At 42.8% G+C, this 24798-nt stretch overlaps 1 protein-coding gene and 2 non-coding genes across 3 annotated transcripts; 1 reads left to right on the forward strand and 2 right to left on the reverse strand.

Annotated features, from left to right (window-relative positions):
- Nucleotides 1–218: 218 nt before the first annotated feature.
- Nucleotides 219–13404, forward strand: LOC132474884 (LHFPL tetraspan subfamily member 6 protein). The gene is made up of 4 exons (XM_060075788.1): nt 219–224; nt 4579–4714; nt 8338–8499; nt 12185–13404. Exons 1-4 carry the CDS (start codon nt 219–221, stop codon nt 12301–12303), a joined length of 423 nt encoding a protein of 140 aa, XP_059931771.1. The 3' UTR covers nt 12304–13404.
- A 3587-nt stretch (nt 13405–16991) lies between these two features.
- On the reverse strand, nt 16992–17064 carry trnak-uuu (transfer RNA lysine (anticodon UUU)). Its single transcript has one exon. It is a non-coding gene; the product is annotated as a tRNA-Lys (tRNA).
- A 3130-nt stretch (nt 17065–20194) lies between these two features.
- trnak-uuu (transfer RNA lysine (anticodon UUU)) lies at nt 20195–20267 on the reverse strand. The gene has a single exon. It is a non-coding gene; the product is annotated as a tRNA-Lys (tRNA).
- Between the last annotated feature and the right edge of the window lie 4531 nt (nt 20268–24798).

The following is a 24798-nucleotide window of genomic DNA, read 5'->3' on the forward strand; positions in this document are numbered from 1 at the left end:
TAGCATCTTCTAAGGATCGCTAGAAAATCACATCCGTTGGGGAACGGAAAAGAGAAGAACAGAAGACAGAGAAGAAAGAGGACTCTAACAGGGTGTGGCTGCTCGTCTCTTCCCTGTTTCTTTGTTTTTTAATTAGCTTCTTGTTCCTCAGACAAATGAGGGGCAAAGCAAACCTCAAATATGCAATCTGAGATCAGAGAGGAGCTGGCTGAGGTGGCATGGAGGTGTGGTTTTCTGGCAGCGAGTGAGGAGTGTGTATAATATTTTTCTACGTGAAAAGCAAAGATTTCCTCCAGACGTTATTTGTTAATTAAACTAAAGCATTAATAACACACTGCCCCTTATTCTCTGTATTATACATATAATGCTTCAGTTAGTGGTTACGGCAGTTCAGCACGTAATGAACCTAGCAGTTAATGGTGAGCCATTGATTGGCCACTTTATTCATCACTAGTAGTAGAGCGCAGATCGATATAAACGTGACCGACCCTTAATGACCCCATCTAGGGGTGAGACAGAGAGCTTGGGTGAGAACAAGGTGAGGTTGGGGGAGAACGGTTAAAACTTTTGAGACTGTGGGACTGTGTTTGAGGGCTATGCAAATATAACCGACTTTGAAAGTTGGGAGAGAAAGTGAGCAGGGTGAGAGCTTTTGTGAGAGAGTGATGAGTGACAAGGCAAGACTAGTTGTTTTTTATAGCACACAGCCAGTCGTAGTGCTCGAAGAAAGAGAAATCAAAAATATTGTTTTGAATTAAAAGCTGCTGTTAACAAATGTTTTGAGGACTGATTTAAAGGACAAAAGAGTCAAGGCAGACCTCACATCACACTATGGTGAATAAATATCCAAAAAGCGTAATGAGATGAGAGTGTGACTATGGGTGAGAGAGTGAGTGGGGTGAGTGGGGTGAGAGTGATGGCATGAGAGAGTGAGACGGGGAGAGTGAGGGAGTGTTTATGTCTCTCGTTGGAACAGAGCGACCATGTACACACCGAGCAGTGCTTACTCTCTGGTTTGTTCCACACAGTAAATGGGTTTTAATTAGAAACTGACCATGCTTGAACGGCACACGGCTCCCGACTTGGTCCAGATCATTAAAGAGTAACCCAGCACGGCTGGCACGGCCACATCCGATTGGCTTAATCCAGCACCATGTGACGTGACGCCACCTGCTTTTAGAACAATGGAAAATTACGTCATAACCTGGTGTGAACTTGGACGAATCAGAAAGAGCCGTCGAACAACCTGTGTTCGGAGGTGCAGCGTTGGTGTTGGGAGACAGTTGGTTTGAAATGTTATTCTACTAGCATGTAAGTGACAGCAGGCAACATATTTAAATGTTAATGCGGTGGGTGGCGAGGATATGTATAAGCCTGACATACTTGCGAGTCATGTATAAATTACTCCCGTCACGTGCACACTACACACACACACGTACAAATCCTGCATCGGGTGCACTACAGTTACACATGCTATTCTACATTGCATGCACAACACACACACACACACACACACACACACACACACACACACACACACACACAAACAGAGAGGAATAATAGAGGAAGATAAAGAGAAAAATAGAGGGAGAGAGAGAGCGTGGGACTAAGGGAAGAAGTTGAGGAGAGAGAGGGTCAGAGAGCGAGAGACTAAGGGAGGCAGTTGAAGGAGAGAGAGGGTGAGGGAGAGAGAGACTAAGGGAGGCAGTTGAAGGAGAGAGAGGGTGAGAGAGCGAGAGTCTAAGCAGGGTAGCAGAGGGGGGAGGGGGAGAAGAAGGAAGGTAGTGGGTGCAGGCTAGTGTTTTTTCGGTGCAAGCTTTATGTATATGAGCTGGGCGTAACATGACCTTGCCCAGCTGTTGATCTGCTGACGTATCGATCCTGGTCAGGGTTTAAAGGAGAGCTGGTGAGCGCAAGGATACAGCTGAGGAAGTCTCTGTTGACCCTCAGCCGATGACCATGTAATATGCTGATGATCATGTAATATGCTGATGCCCATGTAACGTGTAGTCTCTATTTACATAAACAAATCTATTTGGGGTTTTGGTCTTCACTTTGTTAATTGTATTCGATAAGATTGAATCTCATCTCTCTTATTGTCCGTAATGATGTTCAAATTTTATTATTTTATCAGTTCACGTCTAGTTAGCTATTGATCAGGAAAACAGTTTTTAAAGGCCTACGTGCAGGTTAACCGGAAGTTTTGATTAATGGGTACATAAAGCACTCAAAATGTGTGTATCATTTATAAAATAGTCTCCAAAATAGTGTTCAAGGCAGTTTTTGGCAGTAACGGGGGTTTTCTACCGACATTCAGCGATGACGTCACGTTGGGGAGACGTGGTGGAAGGTAGCCGTAGCCTAGTACTAGAACTATGGCGTCTAAGAGGTGGCAAGAACCACAAATAACATGTATGATGGCCCACATGCACATGGCTAATTTGCATACGCGCACAGGACTGGCTGGCTCCGCAAGGCAAATAATAGAACAAATTTAATTATCTTTCTATCTGTATATCTCGCTATCTATCAACGCACGTGTCTTGTTTTAATGTGAATGTATTTTGTGTATGTCCAGTCTGTCTCCCTTGTTCTGTGTGGTCTTGAAGGCTATGCTACTGTGGGAGCCGAATCACCTAAATGAATTCCCGACGATTTGTGTAGTTTGGTATTAATAAAGACTTGACTAGGCTATCTATCTATCAAGGCTATTAGTCAACAATTATTCGCCGAAGGCGAAGTGAATAGTGGGGAATAGCCCCCGAGACCGATGGTTTATTTCTCGAGTTTGAGATGTCAATCATGGGATATTGCCCAATATCCCGAGACAGCGAACCAATCAAATTGCGCCATCTTAGGAGGTTCACGTGTAGCATATACTAACTATACATAATATCTATGTATTTATCTATGTATCTGTATGATCTGCTGAACACTCTCTTACTAGTCTCTGCTCTCAAGGGTCTCAATGCGGCTTTGGTCCGTGTCTCCCCAACGTGACGTCATGCAATGCATTCTGGGGGAAATGAGAATCAATAGCAAACTGCTAAAATAGTACCTACTTTTTCGTATTACAGTCCGTTTTGTGATACCTAACAACATTAAATACAATAAATAACAGTTTAAATTCGTTGGAAATAAACCCTGCAACACGGCCTTTAAAGGAAAGGTTTGTATTTTCAAGGTTGGTTTGTTTGTTGTTTGTTCTCAGTGTTTGAGGTGTGTGAAGTTTCTACCTGTGTGTGTGTTTGTGTGCATGTGTGTGTGTGTGTGTGTGTGTGTGTGTGTGTGTGTGTGTGTGTGTGTGTGTGTGTGTGTGTGTGTGTGTGTGTGTGTTTGTTTGTGTCAGGGAGGACACACTGTTGGGACTCCTTCCGTTCCCTTCTCACATCTTCTGAGAGAGAGCTCGGCCCCTCACACACACACACACACACAATATGCACACACACACACACACACACTCTAAAACTCTCAAATACACACAACCACACGTTCAAACACATACGTCACACGTTCACACTTACCAACATCTATACACACACACACACACACACAGATTTGCTCATGCACAAACGCATGCACACCGACTGTCGGGCTTAAAAACATAAATGCACACAATCTCAGGTCCACAGCACAGACTTATTCACCCACACCCAAACCCGTTCTGTGCCTTTCCTAATTCCTGGGCCACCGGTTCTCCCTCCTCGGCTTAGCGGACGCCTCTCTCCGTGTCCTTCTGCTCTTTTCACTAATAACCTTGAATGGGTCCGGGTCTATTGTCACACCGAGCGGGCCAGGGAACTCTGGGGTCCATGACAGAGAGCGGGATGCCTCAACAAAAGCCCACGTCCTCCCCCCCCGCTCCACCAGCACCACCCTACACATTCCCAGGATTCAGCAGGGGGAGCAGAAATAGTGGTTCATTCAGGTGTAGGAGAACAGGAACGCTTGACACGAGCCATTCTGGGAACAATGGGTCGACTCCGGCGCATTAAAGCACCTCGTATGTCTTGGCAGGCTTTGTCCGATGGCCATCGCCGGGATCCTTAGTGATTAAATCTTAAGTTGGGGATGCGAGGCCAGGCTGGACCTTTCCATCAAAGTGGAAAAACCACTTTAAGTTAAAACCACAGAGTGTGGGCTGCGTTTCAATTTAGCCACAGTACATTTTTGTGAAATAGGGGTGGTAAGTCAGCGGTGTGTGTTTAGGCGCGGCGCGGTGCGGCGCGTGAACCACTTGATATCTGAAGTCTAGCAGCTCCAGCTGTGCCGCGCACCGACACTAAACTCATCCTCTCTGGAGAGGAGATGGTCCCCATCCCCATCCCCCCCAGCGCGATGAAAGCCTATCGGCCATCCCTCAGCACGCCGCCATGGCAACCGCATCTCAAAGACATCTCCAAAGTGGTCCAAGGTTTGGCACAAACAAACAAACTAACAAATCACAGCCTCTGGGGGAGAGGAGGAGGGGGGGGGGGGGTTGCGGTCGCGCTCTTATCTTGAAAAACTCCCAGCTTGACCTCCCGCTATCTGAGGCAAAACGGCCCCTCTTTGTCTCTGGATAACGTGTGTGGACAGAGGCAGCCCAGCGGGGCGCTCTCGGACAGGACGGCGGCCGCTGTTAAGCCCCCGAGGCTCCGAGGGACCATCGTTCAGCATGACAAAGTGCCGGGGTCCTCGGAGGACTGCCAGGACACCGCTGTGGACTCCACCAGTAGGGATCGATGCATTGGTTTCATAACAACCGCCCTGTCCGACTACAAGCCAGCCCTCTCAGGGCGCCTTAAACCCTATGAATGTTATCTGTCCCTCACTGCATATTAAATCCTCTGACCATCTTGCCCATACTGCCTATGAAACCCTCTGAATATCCAGCGCCAGCTGCATATTAAACCCTCTGAATATGTAGCCCCCGCACTGCATATTAAACCCTCCGAATATTTTGTCCGATCAGCTTTTTAAACCCTCCGAATATCTTGCCCACACTGAGTATTAAGCTCTCTGAATGTCTATTCCAAACTGCATATGACTCCTCTTGACATCTAGTCCACACTGCATTTAATAAGCTCTGAATATGTAGCACTGCATATTAAACCATTCTAATGTCTAGCCAACACTGCGCATTACACCAACTGAATATCGAGGCCACAGGAAATAACGCCCACTGTGTGTCCAGTCCACTGTATTTGAAGAGCAATACATGCATCTTTGTAAATAGTGAAAGGTTTGTTGAAGTGAACTGTGGGGAAAAGAGGTTGACAGAGGCCCATCCATTCCTCTACATTATCATTCTTTCTATTTATATTGCTTGGCAGGGTTTTGCTTATAGGGGGTTGAATGATGAAAACAGACGCAAGTTCACCCAACTTGTGTCTGTTTTCATTTAAACAACTTAAAGAAAGGAAATGAGTAGGCAACGTCAAAAGTCAATTTCCGTTTCATGATCTTAAATCTGTGTCGACATGTCCCCAATGCATCCGTCCGTCCACCCATCCAGCCTATATCATTTGCGTATGGGTTCCTAGTATGGGAATTTTTGCGTCGAGTCTGCTCTGAGTGGAGGCGCCGGAGGGCATCAGCCCCTGAATCTGTGCGGGGATTATCCAGCCAAGACCCTGGGGGTCAAGGGGCAGGCACTCTTTGACTGAAGGCCATACTCTTACGTAACGAGTACCAGCAGTAGCTACGGCCATATAGCGTAGCGGACAGGATGCTAATGGTATCAGGGGCAGGAAATGAACAGGTACAGGAAATGTCTCGGAGGGAGCAGTGGGAGTACGTGGGGAGAGAGCTGTAGTCTGAGCGAAGCATATGACACGACACTGAGGTTGGCTGAGGTTGGCAGAGCCCGTTAAACATATGTGCCACGGTGCTTTTTTCCGTTTTGTTTTTTTGTTTTTTTTCGTTGGGCGTATATAATCTTCTCCCACGTCGTCGGCAGGCAGGCAGCAGCCAGTCCTCTGGCGTCGCCACGGATATACGTGTTAGCGAGAAGGCCGGGATGGATTGAAACACATTAAAAACCTGTTTTTATTTAACTACGAAGTTAATAAGGAATGCGTGAATAACGTCGATGAAATTTGTCGTTTCACGTAAGTGATATTGAGGTAAATTAGGGACGTTTTATGTGTGTTCCACATTTTTATAGCCAACCAGTAGGATTGAGTTTTAAATCATAATCCTGCTATAAAAATAGCAGCAGTTGGTCCACAAACCATGCTCGTTTTTTCCCCCAGTGATTACATAACAGTGTTTGTCTTTTGTTATGGTAATAACCCAGCTAGAGCCTTTCCCAGTTTTCCTTAAATCTAACCAGATGTTGACTTTTGTTGTTATTTCCCCAAACCACCGTCCCCGCTCATACTAGGACGTCATGTGATCAGCTAATGAGGATTGATCGATCATTGATTAAAAAAACTATTGATGATGCAGAACAGACTTCAGTGTTTGCTAGGGGGAATGGCCTTTGCAAAACAAAGCTCCACCCTTTCGCCTCTGTTCTTCCTCCTTCTAGTGTGGAAAGTGAATCTAACCTGATTACCCACTGCAGCATCTCTCTGCGTTAGACAACACATGAAAGAGAATATTTAATTTGCTTTAATATTAATCATGAATACATTACCATGCAGGCCTGAGCGTGTCTGTACTGTTACACATTTGAGTGGAAGCATTCTGGTTCAGGAAGAGGTTACATAACATGGAACACTTTAAAAGGCGGCGTAAAAGGTTCCTCCTCCGAGCAGCAGTTTGTGCATGGATTTAGTTTGATGTTGCTCTCGTTGGTCTCTACTGGTGTTAGTCTCCTATCGGGCCGGGAACATAAAGGACCACTGTTTCTGTATCTTTTCCCACCATTTTCCCTGCAGTTGCTCTGTTAAAGTCGGAGATGTGAACAATACAAGTACAGTTCTTTGGCTTTTGATGAAGTTCTGGTGTAGGAGGAGATGAGAAGGCCTGTTCACCCACCAGCTGAGACGAGGGATAACAGAATCTAAAGCTGCTAGGACACCTTGGGAAGAATCCATCTTTAATTGGCTGAACTGGAGTGAACTGAGCTGAGCAGATGTGATGGGATTTAGGCTGTATACATAGAGATGGCTGTGAATTGGACTTAACGATAGCATCTTGGTTTTACCATACATTAGTCAATTACAACACGGCAACGTTAAAAATAACATGAATGGCAAGTTACGACTTGTGCAAACATGGAATGGGTTACATATTATTTTATTTTGATGTTTAAATCTGAAAATAAACTGCCAAATACAATTATAACATGATCAACTCTATATAAGACGTTTTGGCAAATGGGTAGGTTCACTGATTCGTTTTTTTCTTCTTCTCACTACTTTGTATTGTACTTTTATACTTTTAGATATTAAAATGTTATATAGTATTTTGAAAGATATTTTTATTTTTCCGTTTTATATCTTATACTTTTACCCACAAACCATTTTGCAGAGGGATATTTTTTCCATTTCAGTCATTTTCTAGTACTTTTCCCACCGAGCGGAAGCGTGAAACCTGCTTATTTTCCCACCGTCAGTTGTTCCATTAAAATCGCAAAAAAGTCGACAGAGGACGGAGTGAAAACGGAAGAAAGATAGAGCAAGGCATGTATCAATGCCAGCGTCCTCCACCCTCCGACAGTGTCCCCCTACCTCTACAAACCGATAGCGGGGCTAAGCCAGGGCAAACGTACTGAAAGAGATTACGCTAATGTACAGACTTATGTCACCTCCCAGGGGCTGCCCCCCCCAAGCCATCCAGCTTCCAGGGATGGTGCTCCCATCAGCCACGCACAGCCTGTCAGGGCAGCCCTGGCTCCCGGTGAACGCCGGAGATATTAATCCTCGCTGTAATGACCACGGCTAGTTATTAGCCCTGGCGGCTTCGGCGCGCCAGCATAAGTCTATTTGATCGCTAACACGAGTCATTTCCCTGAGGATTCACAGCATTTTACTGTAATTATTGGAACATAAAATGCTTCATTCTGCCGCTGAGCAATTGCCAGGGGAATTTGCATATTCACCCGCTGCTGTTGATGAGCTGTTTGGCGAAGCTGCACTTTTGCATATGCAATTATGAAAAATATATATAAATAAGAAGGTGGATGATTTGTGGGAAATCACAATTGGGGCATTGTGTAAACAAACATCATGTGGCTGTTCTGTTGGTTAAGGAACATAATAGAGAGTGCACTAAGCCGACACTTGAGGTATTTGCTAATTTCAGAAGACAGAGAGCTCCTTTGTGTGTTTCTGTGTGTGTGTGTGTTTGTGGAACAAGTAAAGAGACTAGAAGGTCTCTCTGATCTCCGCAAACAACTGGTTGCAGTACAATCCTCCGCCTGCATGCTGACGTGCGTGCGTGTGTGTGTCTCTTGTTCTTTCTCTCCAGGGCTGCTGATCGGCTCGGGTTGTGCCCTCTACCCCCTGGGCTGGGACAGTGAGGAGGTTCGACAGACCTGCAACAACAGCTCGGACCAGTTCCAACTGGGTGAGTTTACCATCAAATCCCCAAACGCTTATCTGAACTCTCGTCTACCCTGCAACAAAACACAAGAACAAGCTTCCCTTAAACGTCCGACTTCTATTGACCCCCCCCCCCCCCCCATTAACATACCTTGGTGCTCCCTAGCCCGTTTTGGGCCTAGTACCCCCTTTTAAGGTCTGAACTTTCTGAGACCCAAACCTTGTTTTTTCCTGTTACCAACAACACATCGTTTTAACCCCATCAACACCCGCCCCATATATCAACATTGCAATGAAAGTGTGTGCATGGTGGCCCACTGTGAACCCGCTCGCTGCCGGTATCTACATGACCTTCACGAGACCTTTTAAACCGGTTCAATTATGCATCATCAAATATCCACGGCTTATGAGTCAGCCCTCTCCCGTGACCCGGGGTTGGGGGTCTCGACCCCCCGAGGGGGGGGAAAAACACAGACCCGGCTCCAAGTGCCGCATCCCTGCGTCCTCCGGGGTGTGACATTAAAGGGATGAACAGTAATCCATATTTGACTTCTAACTATGTTATTAGGAGTTATCAAGGTGTGAAGGAAGCATCGGAAAATTGTGTCGGGTGAAATCCATTGCAATCACGCGTAATTTCAGCCTATCGATTTCCTTCTATGCCTTCAACTCGATTTAATGGGTGGAGACTATTTCCCTCATGGCAAAAACAAAGCCAAGCGGTCGACCAATTATCATGAACTAATGTGACCAAGCCAGGCCACTCACATTATGGGATCGGTGCCGATTGTCTTTGGATTAGGAATTTGAGGAAGTATACCACACAAAACAGCGAGGAGGGGGAGTAAAGACCACGCCCCTAAAATCCTAAAGCCCAATCCCATTTGTACCCCTTACCCTTACCCCTCCCCCTTGTTTTGAAGGGGTAAGGGGAAGGGGGAAGGGGAAGGCGTAAGGCTTACCCCTTCCCCCTTCAAAACAAGGGGGAGGGGTAAGGGGTAGAAATGGGATTGGGTCTAAGAGTCAGTCCCTAAGTTGCCACCGTACGCTCTCCCCTCTCCAAGACTACGTTTATTAGCTGTTTATTTATCTAGGCCTTTATCCATTTGACATTTTCCTTAAGATATATTTTGGAGGCTTGTGTTTTACTTTAAATGGAATAATGGCTAGTGTACTAACCTTTACAACGGTTTCACTTAATGGCTTTCAGGGAACAGATGGATTCGAATAGCTTAATTCAGCGCTAATGTCTGGGTGAGATAATCAATACAAGCCTCAAGCTACTCCGGTCATCATTTCCACATTACCAATAATTGTTACCCAGGCATTGAATTTGCATGAGGTGAATTCTTAAACGCTTGAAAGCAGAGACATGGTCAATAAAAACATCCACTGATCAATACCAATGATAGATAGGACGCATGATAAATGATTTTGTCAATATCTGTCAGTTTATACCTCCACTGAGGTGCTCTGGCTTCCTCGTTAGTTATTCTTTATTCATCCTTTTATGGATCCCTGAACCCCACCTGTCTCTTGGTGTAATTGGGGCTGCAGTGATGCCTTGCTCAAGGTGACATGGCAAGAGATTTAACCTTGCATACACACCAGGTGTTCACCTCGGCTCATGGAGGGTCTTATTTCTGTTGAACACAAAAGTCCTCACTCCGAAGAACAGAGGGATATCCGTGTGAATGTGGAAACATAGTGTGTTTATTTCTCTCGCTTTTTAACATGCCTTTGACCTCCTGACATTTCACTCAATGCCAGAGAACAGCACTTTGCAAGCTGGCTGCCAACGGGATGACATCATCAGTTTGGCATTTTGAGGGAATTTTGGAAAAAGTCATGTCTGTTTTCACTGTAGAATGTGCTGGATTGCTCCAGAGTATTCTTTCAAAGAGCAACCATGGAGGAGATTTACTTGATTTTTGCTTCATAATCTTCACATGGCTGCAATTCTCTTGGCTGTTAAATGTTTGCCTGATATAATTATGCTACACTGTTATGCAATATCTGCAATATCAGAAGCAACAGAAGTGTTTTGTATTATTATTATCATCCGTTTAGAACTCCCAGTACAAACCGTTCCGAATTTGATAAATGTCAAAGTAAAAATAGTCTGAAAAGATTATTTTTGCTAAGTAGCGATAAACAAGATACCTTATCACTGCCGGTGTATGTGGATGGCCCCGGTGCCAAATAAGCTTTCAGTTTGGAGAAGAAGCTCCACTTTTTAAAAAATGTATGTGAAGCATGAATACCAAATAGCTCAGGAAGCCATCAGAAATCCAAGGCTGGAGATGTGACTGAAATAGCAGTCATCAAGCCTCTTTAAGCTCTGATAGGAGTCTTTTGGCCAGGGTGGTATCCATTGCAATGTTTGCATGATTTAAACCTCATATCTCCCACAGTTCGAACAGACTATTTAATACCCAGACTCCTTTCATTTCTCACTTCTGTTTACACCGTCTATCAATATGACCGGATCACACTCTTCACGAAATTGTTGAAAAATTTAATATAATAAAAATCCGCAAATCAGCATTCTGTATTTCAGAAACGACAGTACTTTACTAATCCTGGTTTGTGGACATGTGCAGCAAAAGTATGAAATGTTCAACAAATTATGGATGACATTACTAATAACTAAACGACAGACATTACTAATGTCTGTCGTTTTGTGTGTGGTTGTTTTAATGGGTGAGAAGGCAATGTGTGTGTGTGTGTGTGTGTGTGTGTGTGTGTGTGTGTGTGTGTGTGTGTGTGTGTGTGTGTGTGTGTGTGTGTGTGTGTGTGTGTGTGTGTGTGTGTGTGTGTGTGTGTGTGTGTGTGTGTGTGTGTGCGTGCGTGCGTGCGTGCGTGTGTGTGTGTGTGTGTGTTTGCATCAGATGCTAGTTGGGGTCTAATTGGATTTCCGATCCAAAAGAAAAAAGGTCAAAAAAGGTTGTGAACCACTTCAATAAACACACTGGTGGAGGCGAGGCCTATACAATGTCATATGACACCCGAATGAGATCAGACTCAGTATAAACCTGGATGCTGACAAAATGGAGTCCATCTATTATATTGTTTCTGAAACTTCTGAAACAGTTGTGACACATCATTTAGGTTGGCTGATAGTCGGGTAGTGACATCTTCTGACATGAGAGGGTATTTTCTTCACCGATGTGTGTATTGGCCAGTAATGTCCAAAGAATAGAAGGTTTTAGAAGGCTGTTCAGCGATGCCTGGCGCATGCTTCCCCCCCCTAGGCTTGCCCTTTTTCACACAAGGAAATAAAATGTTGAGGCTCGGAAGGGAAATGCTAAGCAGCTTGCAAGATCTTGGAACACATTCCTAGCATGCCTATGCTAAGTGCTTACTGCTATAGGCTTCTAAGCAAAACCTATAGGTCTAAAGTGCAAATGCTTATAGTTTCTAAGCTAAATGTATAGGTTTACGGCAGCAACCGAGGCCTTCAGACTTAGTTAAATTAATATTATAGCATTATCAACATCAAGTGGAAAGGAAGAAATGGGCAAAAATAAAAAATATGCAATTATAAAAAAGTGAAACCAAATGTATGCTTGCATTAATTGACACATTTATATCACAGGACTGCAACAACAAAACCCACTAGTTCATACACACGTCGTACTCTTTTAGCTGATGAGGTTGCTTTAATCTGACCCCTTCTCTCTCTGCTCTCCCTCCCTCTGCCTGCGCAGGGTCGTGTCAGATCGGCTGGGCGTACTACTGCACCGGGGCCGGGGCGGCCATGGCCATGCTGCTCTGCACCTGGCTGGCCTGCTTCGCCGGGAAGAAACAGAAGCAGTACCCGTACTAGAGAGGCGGCCCCGGGTCCAGAATGACGGACCCAAACGCTTCCAGATTGGAGAGAGAGAGAGAGAGAGAGAGAGAGAGAGAGAGAGAGAGAGAGAGAGAGAGAGAGAGAGAGAGAGAGAGAGAGAGAGAGAGAGAGAGGGAGAGAGATCTCGGCTTCCTAGGACCCCGTAACAGAACCGTATAGCACAGCGAGGCCCCCCCGCAGCACAGAACCCACCGGAACCCCAGGCGCCATGGCAACACCGTTACCCCTGGCAACAGCCGGGACAACCCCTGGATACGGTTCCCTTGACAACCCTGGAACTCTTTCACAGTGTAGCCCAAGTTAACGGTACACTCTGTATCCCTGAAAACCACTTGGACAACCCCTTATCACCGTTTCTCGGGGAACCGCGGGACTGTGTCACGGTGCAATGTACTGTAAATACACTCAGTTACCCTGGCAACTACTGGGACAACCCCTTGATAACGTATCCCTGGCAACCCCAGGGACTGTTTAACAGCGTATCATAAATACACAATACACATCTTTTCCCTGACTGTACCCTGACACCGTTCCCATGACAACCCCATGGTACCGTTTCATAGTGTAGCGTAAATACACTAGCTTTACAAAACAGGTACGACTCCTGAGGTTTCTTTTTCTAAAGAAAAACAGAAAAAAATAGACGGACCAATCCTCTTTGTATAATGGCTATGTAACTCTTTCTGTTTTTTCGAAGAGGGAATGATCTTTTAGTGTCGGAGCTGTTGTGGATGTCGTGATGTTGTACCCGCCCTGTGACAAAGCGAGTGCCTGCGTGGCTTCAGAGTCTATGTGTTTCTGCATTCTCCCCATCGGCTCAGCTTTGCCTTAACTACAGACTGAAAAACGCAATAAATCTCACTGATAATCCACCCAGCACACAGCCTGCATTTTAAACAAAGCCATTTGGGATTATACACAAAAAAAAACTGATTATAGTTTTATTTAACTTTACGTTTACTCTCAAGATGTGAGTTGTGTCTGATATTGTATTTTATCCTATTAGCACATGTTTTGTATTCACACACTATACTTTGACATTGTTTTTTTGTTTTTGTAAATAAATGTTTATGGGAATACTGTCTTGCAGAGTTGTTCTTTCAGTGGGAATGCAAAGGAGCTCTGGGACCGACATTCCTTCGAAGGGATCGTTCCCGTGACCTCTTGACCCCAGGGTGGGGTGGTGTGTACATGCAGGAGCTCCTCCTTCTCCTCCAATATCTTCTCAATGCCTATGGTCACGTTGATATGTGTGTTACATTGTCACTACTCATTATGGAACCATTACATATTGATTTATATGGGTTTGATATCAGTTTAGGCTACACATTTTGTCATAGGGGATAGCATATACCTCCTTCCTAGTACTCTCAGTACCCCATGCACACCTTGATCATTATAAAACCACGTTTTATAATTGTCATAGTTTTCGAATGAGAGATGAAAGCTGTCTTTTAAAATGTACTAATTCCACTGTCAGGCAATACATGCTGCAACTGGGTTCAATTGTAGCCAATATGCGTTCAAAATATAATTAGAAAATTAGAGAACTGACCGTTGACAGATATAGAGAGACCGACGGATGGATGAATACTTTATATATTCTGTATCCAGAGGCTTCGGTCCTATCTAATGAAAAAGCCTATTTTCAGTAAATGATTATGGTTAACTGCCAAAAGGTGCAGGAAATGTAGAACACATACACATGATTTATTAATTAAAGAACTGCATGTAATGGGTGAAAATTACCACCACTATTGGTTCTACTGCTTACCAGTGATTCATGGAAACCACTTGACTGACCAGCACTCATCAACAGAACATCAGATGAAGAGTCTGAGGCTCTACCATCTGAACTATCCAGGCTATGGCATTGTTAAACCCAGATCATAGTATATTACAGTGAGATTGAACTTAATACATTTTCATGATTGTCATGGGGATAAGTTCAACTGTAGTATCAACAATGAAAGAAAAAATTCACAAGAGTAGTGACTGAAGTTCTCCGCCCTAAAGGCGTTGTTCTAGTATTCTGTGGTGTGTTTACCTGTGATCTTCTAGATCAAGAGGGTAAAGATGGGGTGGGGTTTTTTCATCTGCCTTTTCCCTTTCTTTAAGCTCTTTGTTCTTCCTTGTTTGATCATAATCTTGAAAGCACAGTTCTTTAGATAAGCTTTATAAAGGGCCTTGCTTCCATGTGGGGTGTTGATGAACCTATAGTGACCTCCCGAAGGTGGGCACGTCCTCTCCACCCAGATGTACGACGACAGATCGACCCATCGGCCCTCCCAGTGGAATGTACCAAACGGCCGTTGATCTAGCCATCACACATCCGGGTGGACACTCCCACATGTGATGTCACTAAAGGATGGATTTTGAAATGGGGGGTCATTGTCTCAAGATCACACCTGGTGGGGCAAGTAGGTATAGGAACACAGTGGCAACATCGACGCTGAAAGCTCATCATGTGTGCCACACATGTGTGCATCGATAGTCGAAGCTCATCGTGACCGCTGTGTTACTCTGTGTTGTGCATCAAGGCACGCAGTGTACACACCACTGCATTTTCTATTTGTGGTGGAAGTCATATCTCTGTCACTCACTCTCCACTCTCCTTTGATGAGCTCACGACGCTCTGCAGTCACTCAAGACGCAGAAGAGTTCAAAGACGATCACAGATGCAGCTGTTCTCCGGGACAGCCGATGCCATTCGTTAGCAGAGGCTCAGGTTCCCTCAATACAGGGGGTCCTAAATAGCACCCCACCCACGCTGTGAACTAAAAAGCTTCCTCTTTTCCTCCCTCGCTGTCTCTCTCCTTTCTTTCTTCATCCCCCTCTCCTCAAGCACTCCTCCCTGCCTTCATCCCCCTCTTCCTTGTCACTCTTGTTATCCTCTTTCACTCTTGCTCTCTTCCTCTTCCCTAAATATTTTCGTGTGCCATCTTCTCTCCCTCTTCTTTTTCTTCCCCCATCTTTCTCTCCAGCTCCCTTTCTCTCCCTCTTATCTATATCCCTCGCTCCCTCCCACTTGCTGAATCCTCCCTTGACCTTGTTTTCCCTCCCATCTTTCCTCTTCCTCTCTACCTTCTCTCTCTCCCTCCCATTCATCTGCCTTCCGCTCATTCTCTTCCACCCTCTCCCTTGTTCTTTCCCTTGCACTGTCCCATCTCTCTCCCGTTTCCCTTGGCCTCGTCTTTCTCTCCACCTCCTCGCTCCTCTGTCTCGCCCACTCTTTCTCCTCCTCTCCCCTTGACTGTCCAGCCTCTCCCACTCTCCCTCTTCCCATCTTTCACACCATCTCCCCCTGTTAACTCTCCTGTCATGCCTCATCTTCTTATCTTTTCCATCCCCCCATCTTTTGCTCCGCCACCTATTCACCCTCCCCTCCCGTAGTTTCTGTCTTTCTCCCCCTCGCCCCTCCCTCCTCGCCTCACTGCCTTATCTCCTCTTCCTCATCTTTTCCTTCTCTACCTCCCTCCTCTCCTCCCCCTCCTCCATGCACTGGTTATGTTAATAAGTCAGCGAGGCTGCTCAGTATTCATGGCGGCGTGTGATCTGTGAGGTGCATGTTTATGTCACCTGCAGCAGTTGTTACCCAGATGTCAACCAGATGTTTAATCAGCCAACACTGATGTATTCAGGTCAGGCGGAAGGGGTCGGTTTTGCCCACAGAAGCAGTACCCCAATATCGCACACACGCACACACACACACACACACACACACACACACACACACACACACACACACACACACACACACACACACACACACATTCTTTTAGTGACATCACAAGTGGGAGGGTCCACTCAGATGGATGATTTATAGATCACCCTACCAGCCTACCAAGTGGACTGTACCCACTGGTAGGCTGATATATTGTATGAAATGCACACAACTAGTGGTTTACAACTATTAGGTTTGTATTTTTTAAATTTTCAAAGAGTCTATTGCCATATTCAGCTGTGAAGTGTAATAAAGTTGCAAAGTGCATTCAACAAATATAGTATTATAGTACTAATGTGTTATAGTAGTATTCTTATTGAGGCTTAGACCAGCTGTTCATATACATGCTGAACTGAACCAAAACAATAGACCCAACTCTTGATGACATCATCGTTCCAAAGCACACAGTCTTAATCATAGCTTAACTATAACCACACCACATAGCTTAACTATAACAACCACACCACATAGCTTAACAACACGTGCCTTGGTGAAAGAGCAGCTTACGTTCACTTCCAAACCACTAAAGTGTATGAAGAAATAAATACTGTCTGACTTTAAAAGTGAGTCAGTGAGAGAAATCAATGCGAGTAAGAATAGCCGAAAAAGTCAATGACAATATCGTTCGAATTGACTATCAGTTTGTGTTTTAAATTCTTACTACCCGTGTTTTCTGATATTTTTTTGTCTGTTATTGTTATCATCTATTGCTGTTACGACTCCATTTCCCATTGGAAATTAATAAAGTATTGAGCTATCGCCCATCAGGAAATTGTCAACCCCAACCTTCTACATTTAGATGTCCCAGACCGATCCTAATTTCACAGTGCTTGTTTAGAAGCGAATAAAGGACAATGTATGAATATGTACTGTACAGGAAGGGCTGGATGTACATTGAGTCTTCTGCATAGTGAAGTACTTTCGTGTTCTAAAAGCTGTCCGCCCGAACAGGGACTTGAACCCTGGACCCTCAGATTAAAAGTCTGATGCTCTACCGACTGAGCTATCCGGGCTCCTTTTGACCCAAAGAACAGGTTCTTACTTCTCAAATCACTTCTGGTGAAAACAAACAGTATCTACTGAGTCATATTTACACAGGGCTTCCAACACATGCAACAAGGCACAGTAACGATTAACATAATTTAACGTGTTTATAGCCGGGGTTGGGGTCAGAGTTAGGGCTAATTGGGGTTTGTAAGAGGTGGGGAGCTTCAAAACCAGACTGTATACAATAAAACCACTTATTATGTTACATTATACCATGGTCTGGGGGAATACTCAATTCTGAGTAGCTGCAGGGTCTGTATTAACCCATGATATACGGACACCTGGTTAGTAGTTCCAGTCAAATTGTCTGTTCAAAAAGCGAGCTGGTCAATTTCGAAAAATGCATGAAACTGTAATCAGAAAACGCGGTTATATGTTATAGACCCTATAGTATCTGTGGTATAAAGGCTTGGACAAATTGAAACGAATGGCGCAGTGATTCGTATTCAAAACAAGAGCTGGTAAATTGTGAAAAAAGAATTAAACTGTAATCAGACAACATGGTTATATGCTATAGACCAGTGGTTTTCAAACTGTGGGGCGCGCCCCCCCTGGGGGGCGCCAGAGTTCTTCAGGGGGGGCGCGACATGAGAAAAAAATAAACCCGAAAAAAAACCTGAAAGACGATGATTCAAATCAGTCGTACTTCAACTGTAGAAGTAACATCAAATTTCAACCGTTTATCTTCGTGCAAACCATTTAACAAATCTACACACTTGTATCTTCAATAATATCTAAACAGAATTTCGATATCATTTAAAATGTCTTCAGAATCACAGTTTTAGTTTCATACCGCTTCGTTTTCAGCTGTTTTCATTGAAGACGTCAGCCCATTCTGATACACCTACTTCTAGACATCGTAACTTATTCATTTTTCAACCGTTTACCATCGTTCAAACCATTAAACAAATCTACACACTTGTATCTTCAATACTATCCAAACAGAATTTTGATAGCATTTATACTTTTTTCAGAATCACAGTTTTAGTTTCAAACATTTAAATATGTTTAAAAAATATGTTAAAAAATTTGTTACAAATGTTTTAAAATTATGATCGGAGATGTTTGAAATGTGTAAAATAATTAAAATAGCTTTCAAAAAAAAATAAAATAAAAAAGGTTAAGCTAAAACATGCTAAGATAAAGTTGTTAAATTGTGTTGTTTAAAAACGCAAAAAGATGTTGTAATGTTTCAGAAATATGCTTAAAAAATATGTTAAAAAATTTGTTCCAAATGTTTTAAAATTATGATCGGAGATGTTTGAAATGTGTAAAATAATTAAAATAGCTTTCAAAACACAGGTATTTAGAAAAAAAAATGGGGGGGGGGGGGGGGGGGCTCAGCAGAATTTTTTTCTCTCAGTGGGGGCTCACTCTCTCACACTTTGAAAACCCCTGCTCTACGGTCTATAGCAGGGGTTTTCAAAGTGTGAGAGAGTGAGCCCCCCCTCAGAGAAAAAAATTCAGCTGAGCCCCCCCCCCCCCATTTTTTTTTCTAAATACCTGTGTTTTGAAAGCTATTTTAATTATTTTACACATTTCAAACATCTCCGATCATAATTTTAAAACATTTGGAACAAATTTTTTAACATATTTTTTAAACATATTTCTGAAACATTACAACATCTTTTTAAACAACACAATTTAACAACTTTATCTTAGCATGTTTTAGCTTAACCTTTTTTAAATACATTTGAACATCTTTATCTGTGTAAACTGCCAGTTTACAGATTCATTCAGGGTCCCCGACTCTGAATTTTCTGAGTCGAATCAGATCTGCTTTTTCAGTCCAGAGATTCGACTATTCGGCGGGGTTTGTTTACCGGCGTTGCTATGGTGACCTAAATTATTATAAGCAACTGAAAACGACGCCGGTTTGAAACTAAAACTGTGATTCTGAAAAAAGTATAAATGCTATCAAAATTCCGTTTAGATAGTATTGAAGATACAAGTGTGTAGATTTGTTTAATGGTTTGAACGATGGTAAACGGTTGAAAATGAATAAGTTACGATGTCTAGAAGTAGGTGTATCAGAATGGGCTGACGTCTTCAATGAAAACAGCTGAAAACGAAGCGGTATGAAACTAAAACTGTGATTCTGAAGACATTTTAAATGATATCGAAATTCTGTTTAGATATTATTGAAGATACAAGTGTGTAGATTTGTTAAATGGTTTGCACGAAGATAAACGGTTGAAATTTGATGTTACTTCTACAGTTGAAGTACGACTGATGATTTGAATCATCGTCTTTCAGGTTTTTTTTCGGGTTTATTTTTTTCTCACGTCGCGCCCCCCCTGAAGAACTCTGGCGCCCCCCAGGGGGGGCGCGCCCCACAGTTTGAAAACCACTGCCGTAGAGTATCTGTGGTATAAAGGCTGGGACGAATTTCGAATTATAAATATGTACAAAGCATAACGTTAGCACTCTGGCTCATAGCTGAGCGGACTAGAATACCTCCCGTTGCCGAGTCGTAGCTAAGGTCCGTCCTATTTACTGGAGGAGTGATCAACGTTTCCGTTGATCACTCCTCCAGTACCTTACGGGAGGGTAATGATTGTTCCAGGTATTAGTCAAACCCTCAGGCGTTACCAGGGAAACAAAGTTATGGCTCGTAAAAAACGTTATATTTGGATTGTAAAACGCATGAAATTATAAATGAATAGTCTTAATTTGTTTTCAGGCCTCCTGAAATTCCTTCTATTAATTCCTGATAATGGACACCTCGAGGATTATCCCTTACTTATTGTTCTTTATAAACATGAACTTAGTTCATTCAGAAGTAGGCTATATATATATATAGTTTTAGTGGCCAGTTTCAGTTCAGCTCATGTCTCTATGCGTATCCATATTTATCACATCTTAATAGATATACTCATATATATGTGTGTGTTTATATAGTATATTATTAACCTCTAAGTGTGTTAAGTGTTGTAATACCAAACCTCGTAGTTTACTTTTTCATTTTGTTAGTTTATAAATTCTGCTGATTTGGTTACAAGACCATAACCCATGAACGGTTTGGCTTAACCCTTTTTAAAGCAATCAAATATTCCCGTCAGAGGCGTTCAACATTTATCCATTATAAAACGTATTCGCCCGAACAGGGACTTGAACCCTGGACCCTCAGATTAAAAGTCTGATGCTCTACCGACTGAGCTATCCGGGCTCTGGAAGGACTTCTAAACAACGTTCAATAAAAAAACGCTATCAGAGACCCAAGAAAACTAAGACGTTGTCCAGATGTGTTTAAAACAAAAATCAACACGCTTTTTTGTTGCGTCCACCCCCCCACACACACATTTACTTATCTGTGAAGCATCAGCTCGGCGTTGTGTTGAATGCCTTCACAGTCTGGTTGACTGGTGACATCTGGTGGTCGAATGAGATGACCACAGCGCGGGAGGGCTCGTGTCGACGCTCTAGTCTAGTGGAATGTATTTTATGATCTTCAACAGAGTTTTGAAACTGTTAAAAAAAAATAAGACCGTCAATTAGAGAAAACAGAGGTCAATCCTTGTTTTTTTGTCTCCTCGAACTTGTTGCATGTGAACGTTGTACAACGCTCCGACCTCAAGCTGCATAAGACACTGTGACGTCAGGACCGGTTTGGTAAAACACTTAACATTTTGATGTATTTTGGAAACTCACCCTTTAACGTGAATTTTGAAATCTACTTACTCAGGTTTAATTTCTAGGAGATATCCTACCCAGCCGGGAATGTTCCCGGAGTCAAATAATTCGTTGCACCTTTCTCCATAGCTTTACAAACAAGGGATAACACACAAGTATTTCGAATTGATATATCACACGATACAAATCTTGTTACAACATGACGAGATGTCGTCGTCGCAACCCTCCCCCACCACCTTTCTCCGCTCCAAGTCCCGTAAATATAACACATATAACACATCATCTCATTTCGACAGTCAGCAGCAACGTCAGCGTGTACATGCACATATTTACATGTCAAAATGACCTGTAAGGACAAGAGGTGCAATGTAAAACATATTTGTAGGATTATTGCACAGTTAAAAACATGTTTTAAAGAAAATACTCACCATCGGCCAAAAAAGTAGCACTAATTGACGGTTGTGGACGCGGGATCGTTATTCAGGTGTGCGCATGCGCAGAACCCATAGGTAGCACAATTTCATAGGTAGCATAAATTGGTAGAACACCGGCGGAAAGGTTGATGAGGCGCAAAAATGGGCTAAACATGATTACCATCAGAAATATGGGAGAATATGGCAGAAGGTTCCAAGACAGGGGAAAATGCTTACTGTTCAGTTTTTTTGTCAAATTCTAATGGGGACACAAGTTATCAACCCTCTCCGTTTTTCACTCTTAATTAATAAGGTCCGTGGAGAAAAAAAGCTTTCTCAGGCTTAAAGGCACCCAGTGCAACTTAATGTAAACATTCAATGAAAAATAAACATTCAATTTCTAGTCTTTTTTACACGTAGTAAGTTTCAATAACTCCATACCATTACATATCGACATTCAAGGAGCAAAGATGAGACGTCGTTGTGTGGTGAGAACTGATAGAAAATCGTAAACAACAACAATCGCCGGTGGGGAGAAGCCATTTTTCCATTGACTGGAAGCCTGCTTTATTTATTGTAGGTTACAAAAAATAAAGAAAATGGCGGCATTGTTGTTGTTATCGATTTTGTATCAGTTCTCACCACACAACGACGTCTCATCTTTGCTGCTTAAATGTCGGTATGTAATGGTATGGAGTTATTGAAACTTACTACGTGTAAAAAAGACTAGAAATTGAATGTTTATTTTTAAGCCTCGAAAGTTGCACTGGGTGCCTTTAACTGAAATTGGTTAGGTAGATCGAATATACGACAGGCCGATGTATTTTGTAGAATATTAAGTGGGGCCTTTACCAGGGTTAGACTGCCATCTAGCGGCCACTTTGCACAGTGCAGCGCACGATTATTTACTTAACTCACGTCAGATATTGGAGGAAAACTGCTCAGGCAGCAAATGTTTAAGCTTTGTGTCTTATTAACTACAAAATACGCAGTAAATATTCGACGATGAGCATTATTTAACGTTGATGTTAATGCGACTTCAACTCTAAATTCTGATTCTAATCTTTTCCTTACAAAACGTGTTGTTTTAACCATAACCAATTTGAGAATTCCTATCTCCTATCTACAAGGAGTAGTGAATTTCTTATTTGTGTTTAATGTACGCCCAAGACATTACTAATGTCTGTCGTTTTGTGTGTGGTTGTTTTAATGGGTGAGAAGGCAGTGTGTGTGTGTGTGTGTGTGTGTGTGTGTGTGTGTGTGTGTGTGTGTGTGTGTGTGTGTGTGTGTGTGTGTGTGTGTGTGTGTGTGTGTGTGTGTGTGTGTGCGCGCGCACACACACACACACACACACTCCTCCCAACCACACACACACAAATTCCTTCCACACTCAAGCACACATTTACTATTCATTCTAGTCTCTTGTATATTTTCTGATCTTCTCATGTAACAATTTTGAAGCTGTCCTATAGAAACATCAGCTGCTATCTCCGCTTCATCACCCCACCCCGCCCTCTGTGGTTCTCATAGGCTCACATCTGGCATGGTTGTCTGTTTAACTTATATCCTCAAATTGATGCCAGGTGACAGGTCATTTACTATTCATTTTCCTTAGAAACTTTTATCCAAAGCAGTTTGCAGTGAATTCTATATAAACTGTATTAATGAGCAGGTATGTGGCATCTTAGAACAAGGAGGCCCATAGGTTGGCAGTGGAGATAGGGGAATTGAACACAGTACCTGGGAATGGAACACCATTACCCTAATACACTATCCTACCTCCTGATCATTTTAAATAGTAGCCAAACATCTCTGTCTTTGCATCATCTTGATTGGCTGAAGTTAGTATCGGGTCATCACGCACAAAGTTATGTGCACAATGCTGAGATCTTTGTTTGTTTTCTTGGTGTTTATGTGTTTCACGCATGTAGCACATCACAACATTACTCCCTTACTGAGTCCCGAGCTAATATTCTGTTGTACTTCGTGGAAAGAATTTGGACGCCTGTCATAAGTTATTAAGGAACTTACAAGGTGAAATGCAAAAATTGTGTGCAATGAAAAAAAATCATAAAAACTGATAATGTTACAGTGGTAAATAATTTCATACAACTGTTGAGAGTATAACTTATTAACTTTTGGCGCATAAGGTAATACAGTAATACATTTCACAAAAGTTATGACATTATATGTCAATTCAAAGATGTTTGCCTTAATAGTGTAATAATTGTATTACATTATTAAACAAGTCAGTTCATTATGAATTATCAAGGTCATTGATTCAGTAGATGGTAAGAACACAATATAATCACTATTTAATAACTACCTCTCTCAAATTGTGACATGAATCAGTGTACCCTTTATCTGACTAATAAATGTACCTCACACCTTCACAGAGTCACGTATCTGCAGTCAGATTGAGCTGCAATGTGCTTTAATTCTTAAAGATTTGGTGGTTGGAGATTCTTAGAAAAGACCATCAAGGTGTCATTAAGCCTGTGCAGGCCTCTGGGTGCAATGCAAAAAAAACGGTCGATCTCTGATCCCTCCCTCCCAGTTCTCTCCACCATTGAGGAGTGCTGCATTTTCATGCACTTGTTATTGAAAGACAAGAGGGATTCCCCGAACCAATCACAAACAAGATGTCGTGGTTGGTCAGAAATGAGCTGGGAGCGGACAAAAATCTAATAAGCTCATACAGAGGCACTACAGACCCGTTTTATCTAACCTTTCAGCAAGTTGTGAAGGCCGAAAATATGTTGCTTACTGAACCTCATTCAGATGAGGGAAGGGTCATTATCAGTTTTTATAAAAATACAAATAAAAGTATAAAATCTGACTTATTAAATTTTGTGTCGTTTTTAAAAGGCCTCCCTCTTTCGAGACGTTTACCTGACTATCTCTCTACCTGTGTCTATTTCTAATGCCAGCGTAGGCCCTGCGTACTCTGAAAGAAAAACAGGCTAAGGGTAGACACATTTCCCTGGAGGAATAAAGGGTGAAGTGATTATGGATCAAGCCTTCTCTGTACCAATGATACTCTTATTGATATTAACATTTAATTAAAACACCTAATCTTACACCATATTGATTTCAAACAAATTTGAGCGATCAATGTTTCATGTTGCCAGTATTCAAGTATCATCTGTATAAAGGGGGTCGTGACATATTTTGCGTTGGTAGTCACCATGGCAACAGCACTTCAGGGCCGCTTTCCGTTTTCACACTGACATCAAAGGGCCGTGTGGTATTGTAAAGGTCTTTATGAGGTTGTGTGGTTGCGTACTCGAATAAAGTATTCAAACGTGCATCTCCAAAGAGACACCCTACCCACACACGGGCACGCAACCACCCACAAGTGCACACTTAGGTGTTTAGCTTGTTTCTCTTGGCTGGGTGACCCAAATTCAGAATGAAAAGCAGAAGAAAAAAGTTGTTGTTTTTAAATGGTGAAATAAACACCTAACTATAACAAGTCAAGCAGAAATAACAAGAGCAAAATACTCTGTACTCAAAGCAGGTTAAAAGCAGGACGTTCTGCAGTAGCAGTAGTCCTTTTACTTGAAAACGTGTTTTTCAAAAGGGTAAAGAAATCCTGTGGATTGTACCAACTGGTAGGCTGATATTTTCATACACATACATCTGGGTGGACAC

This window comes from Gadus macrocephalus, chromosome 16 (genome assembly GCF_031168955.1).
Source record: "Gadus macrocephalus chromosome 16, ASM3116895v1".
NCBI classification, from domain to species: domain Eukaryota; kingdom Metazoa; phylum Chordata; class Actinopteri; order Gadiformes; family Gadidae; genus Gadus; species Gadus macrocephalus.

Excerpts from the sequence above, each read along its gene's own strand:
- LOC132474884 (XM_060075788.1), top strand. Across the intron at positions 4,715-8,337 it reads CACCGCTGTGGACTCCACCA|TACAATCCTCCGCCTGCATG; the intron begins GTAGGGATCGAT and ends AACTGGTTGCAG. Across the intron at positions 8,500-12,184 it reads CTCGGACCAGTTCCAACTGG|GGTCGTGTCAGATCGGCTGG; the intron begins GTGAGTTTACCA and ends CTGCCTGCGCAG.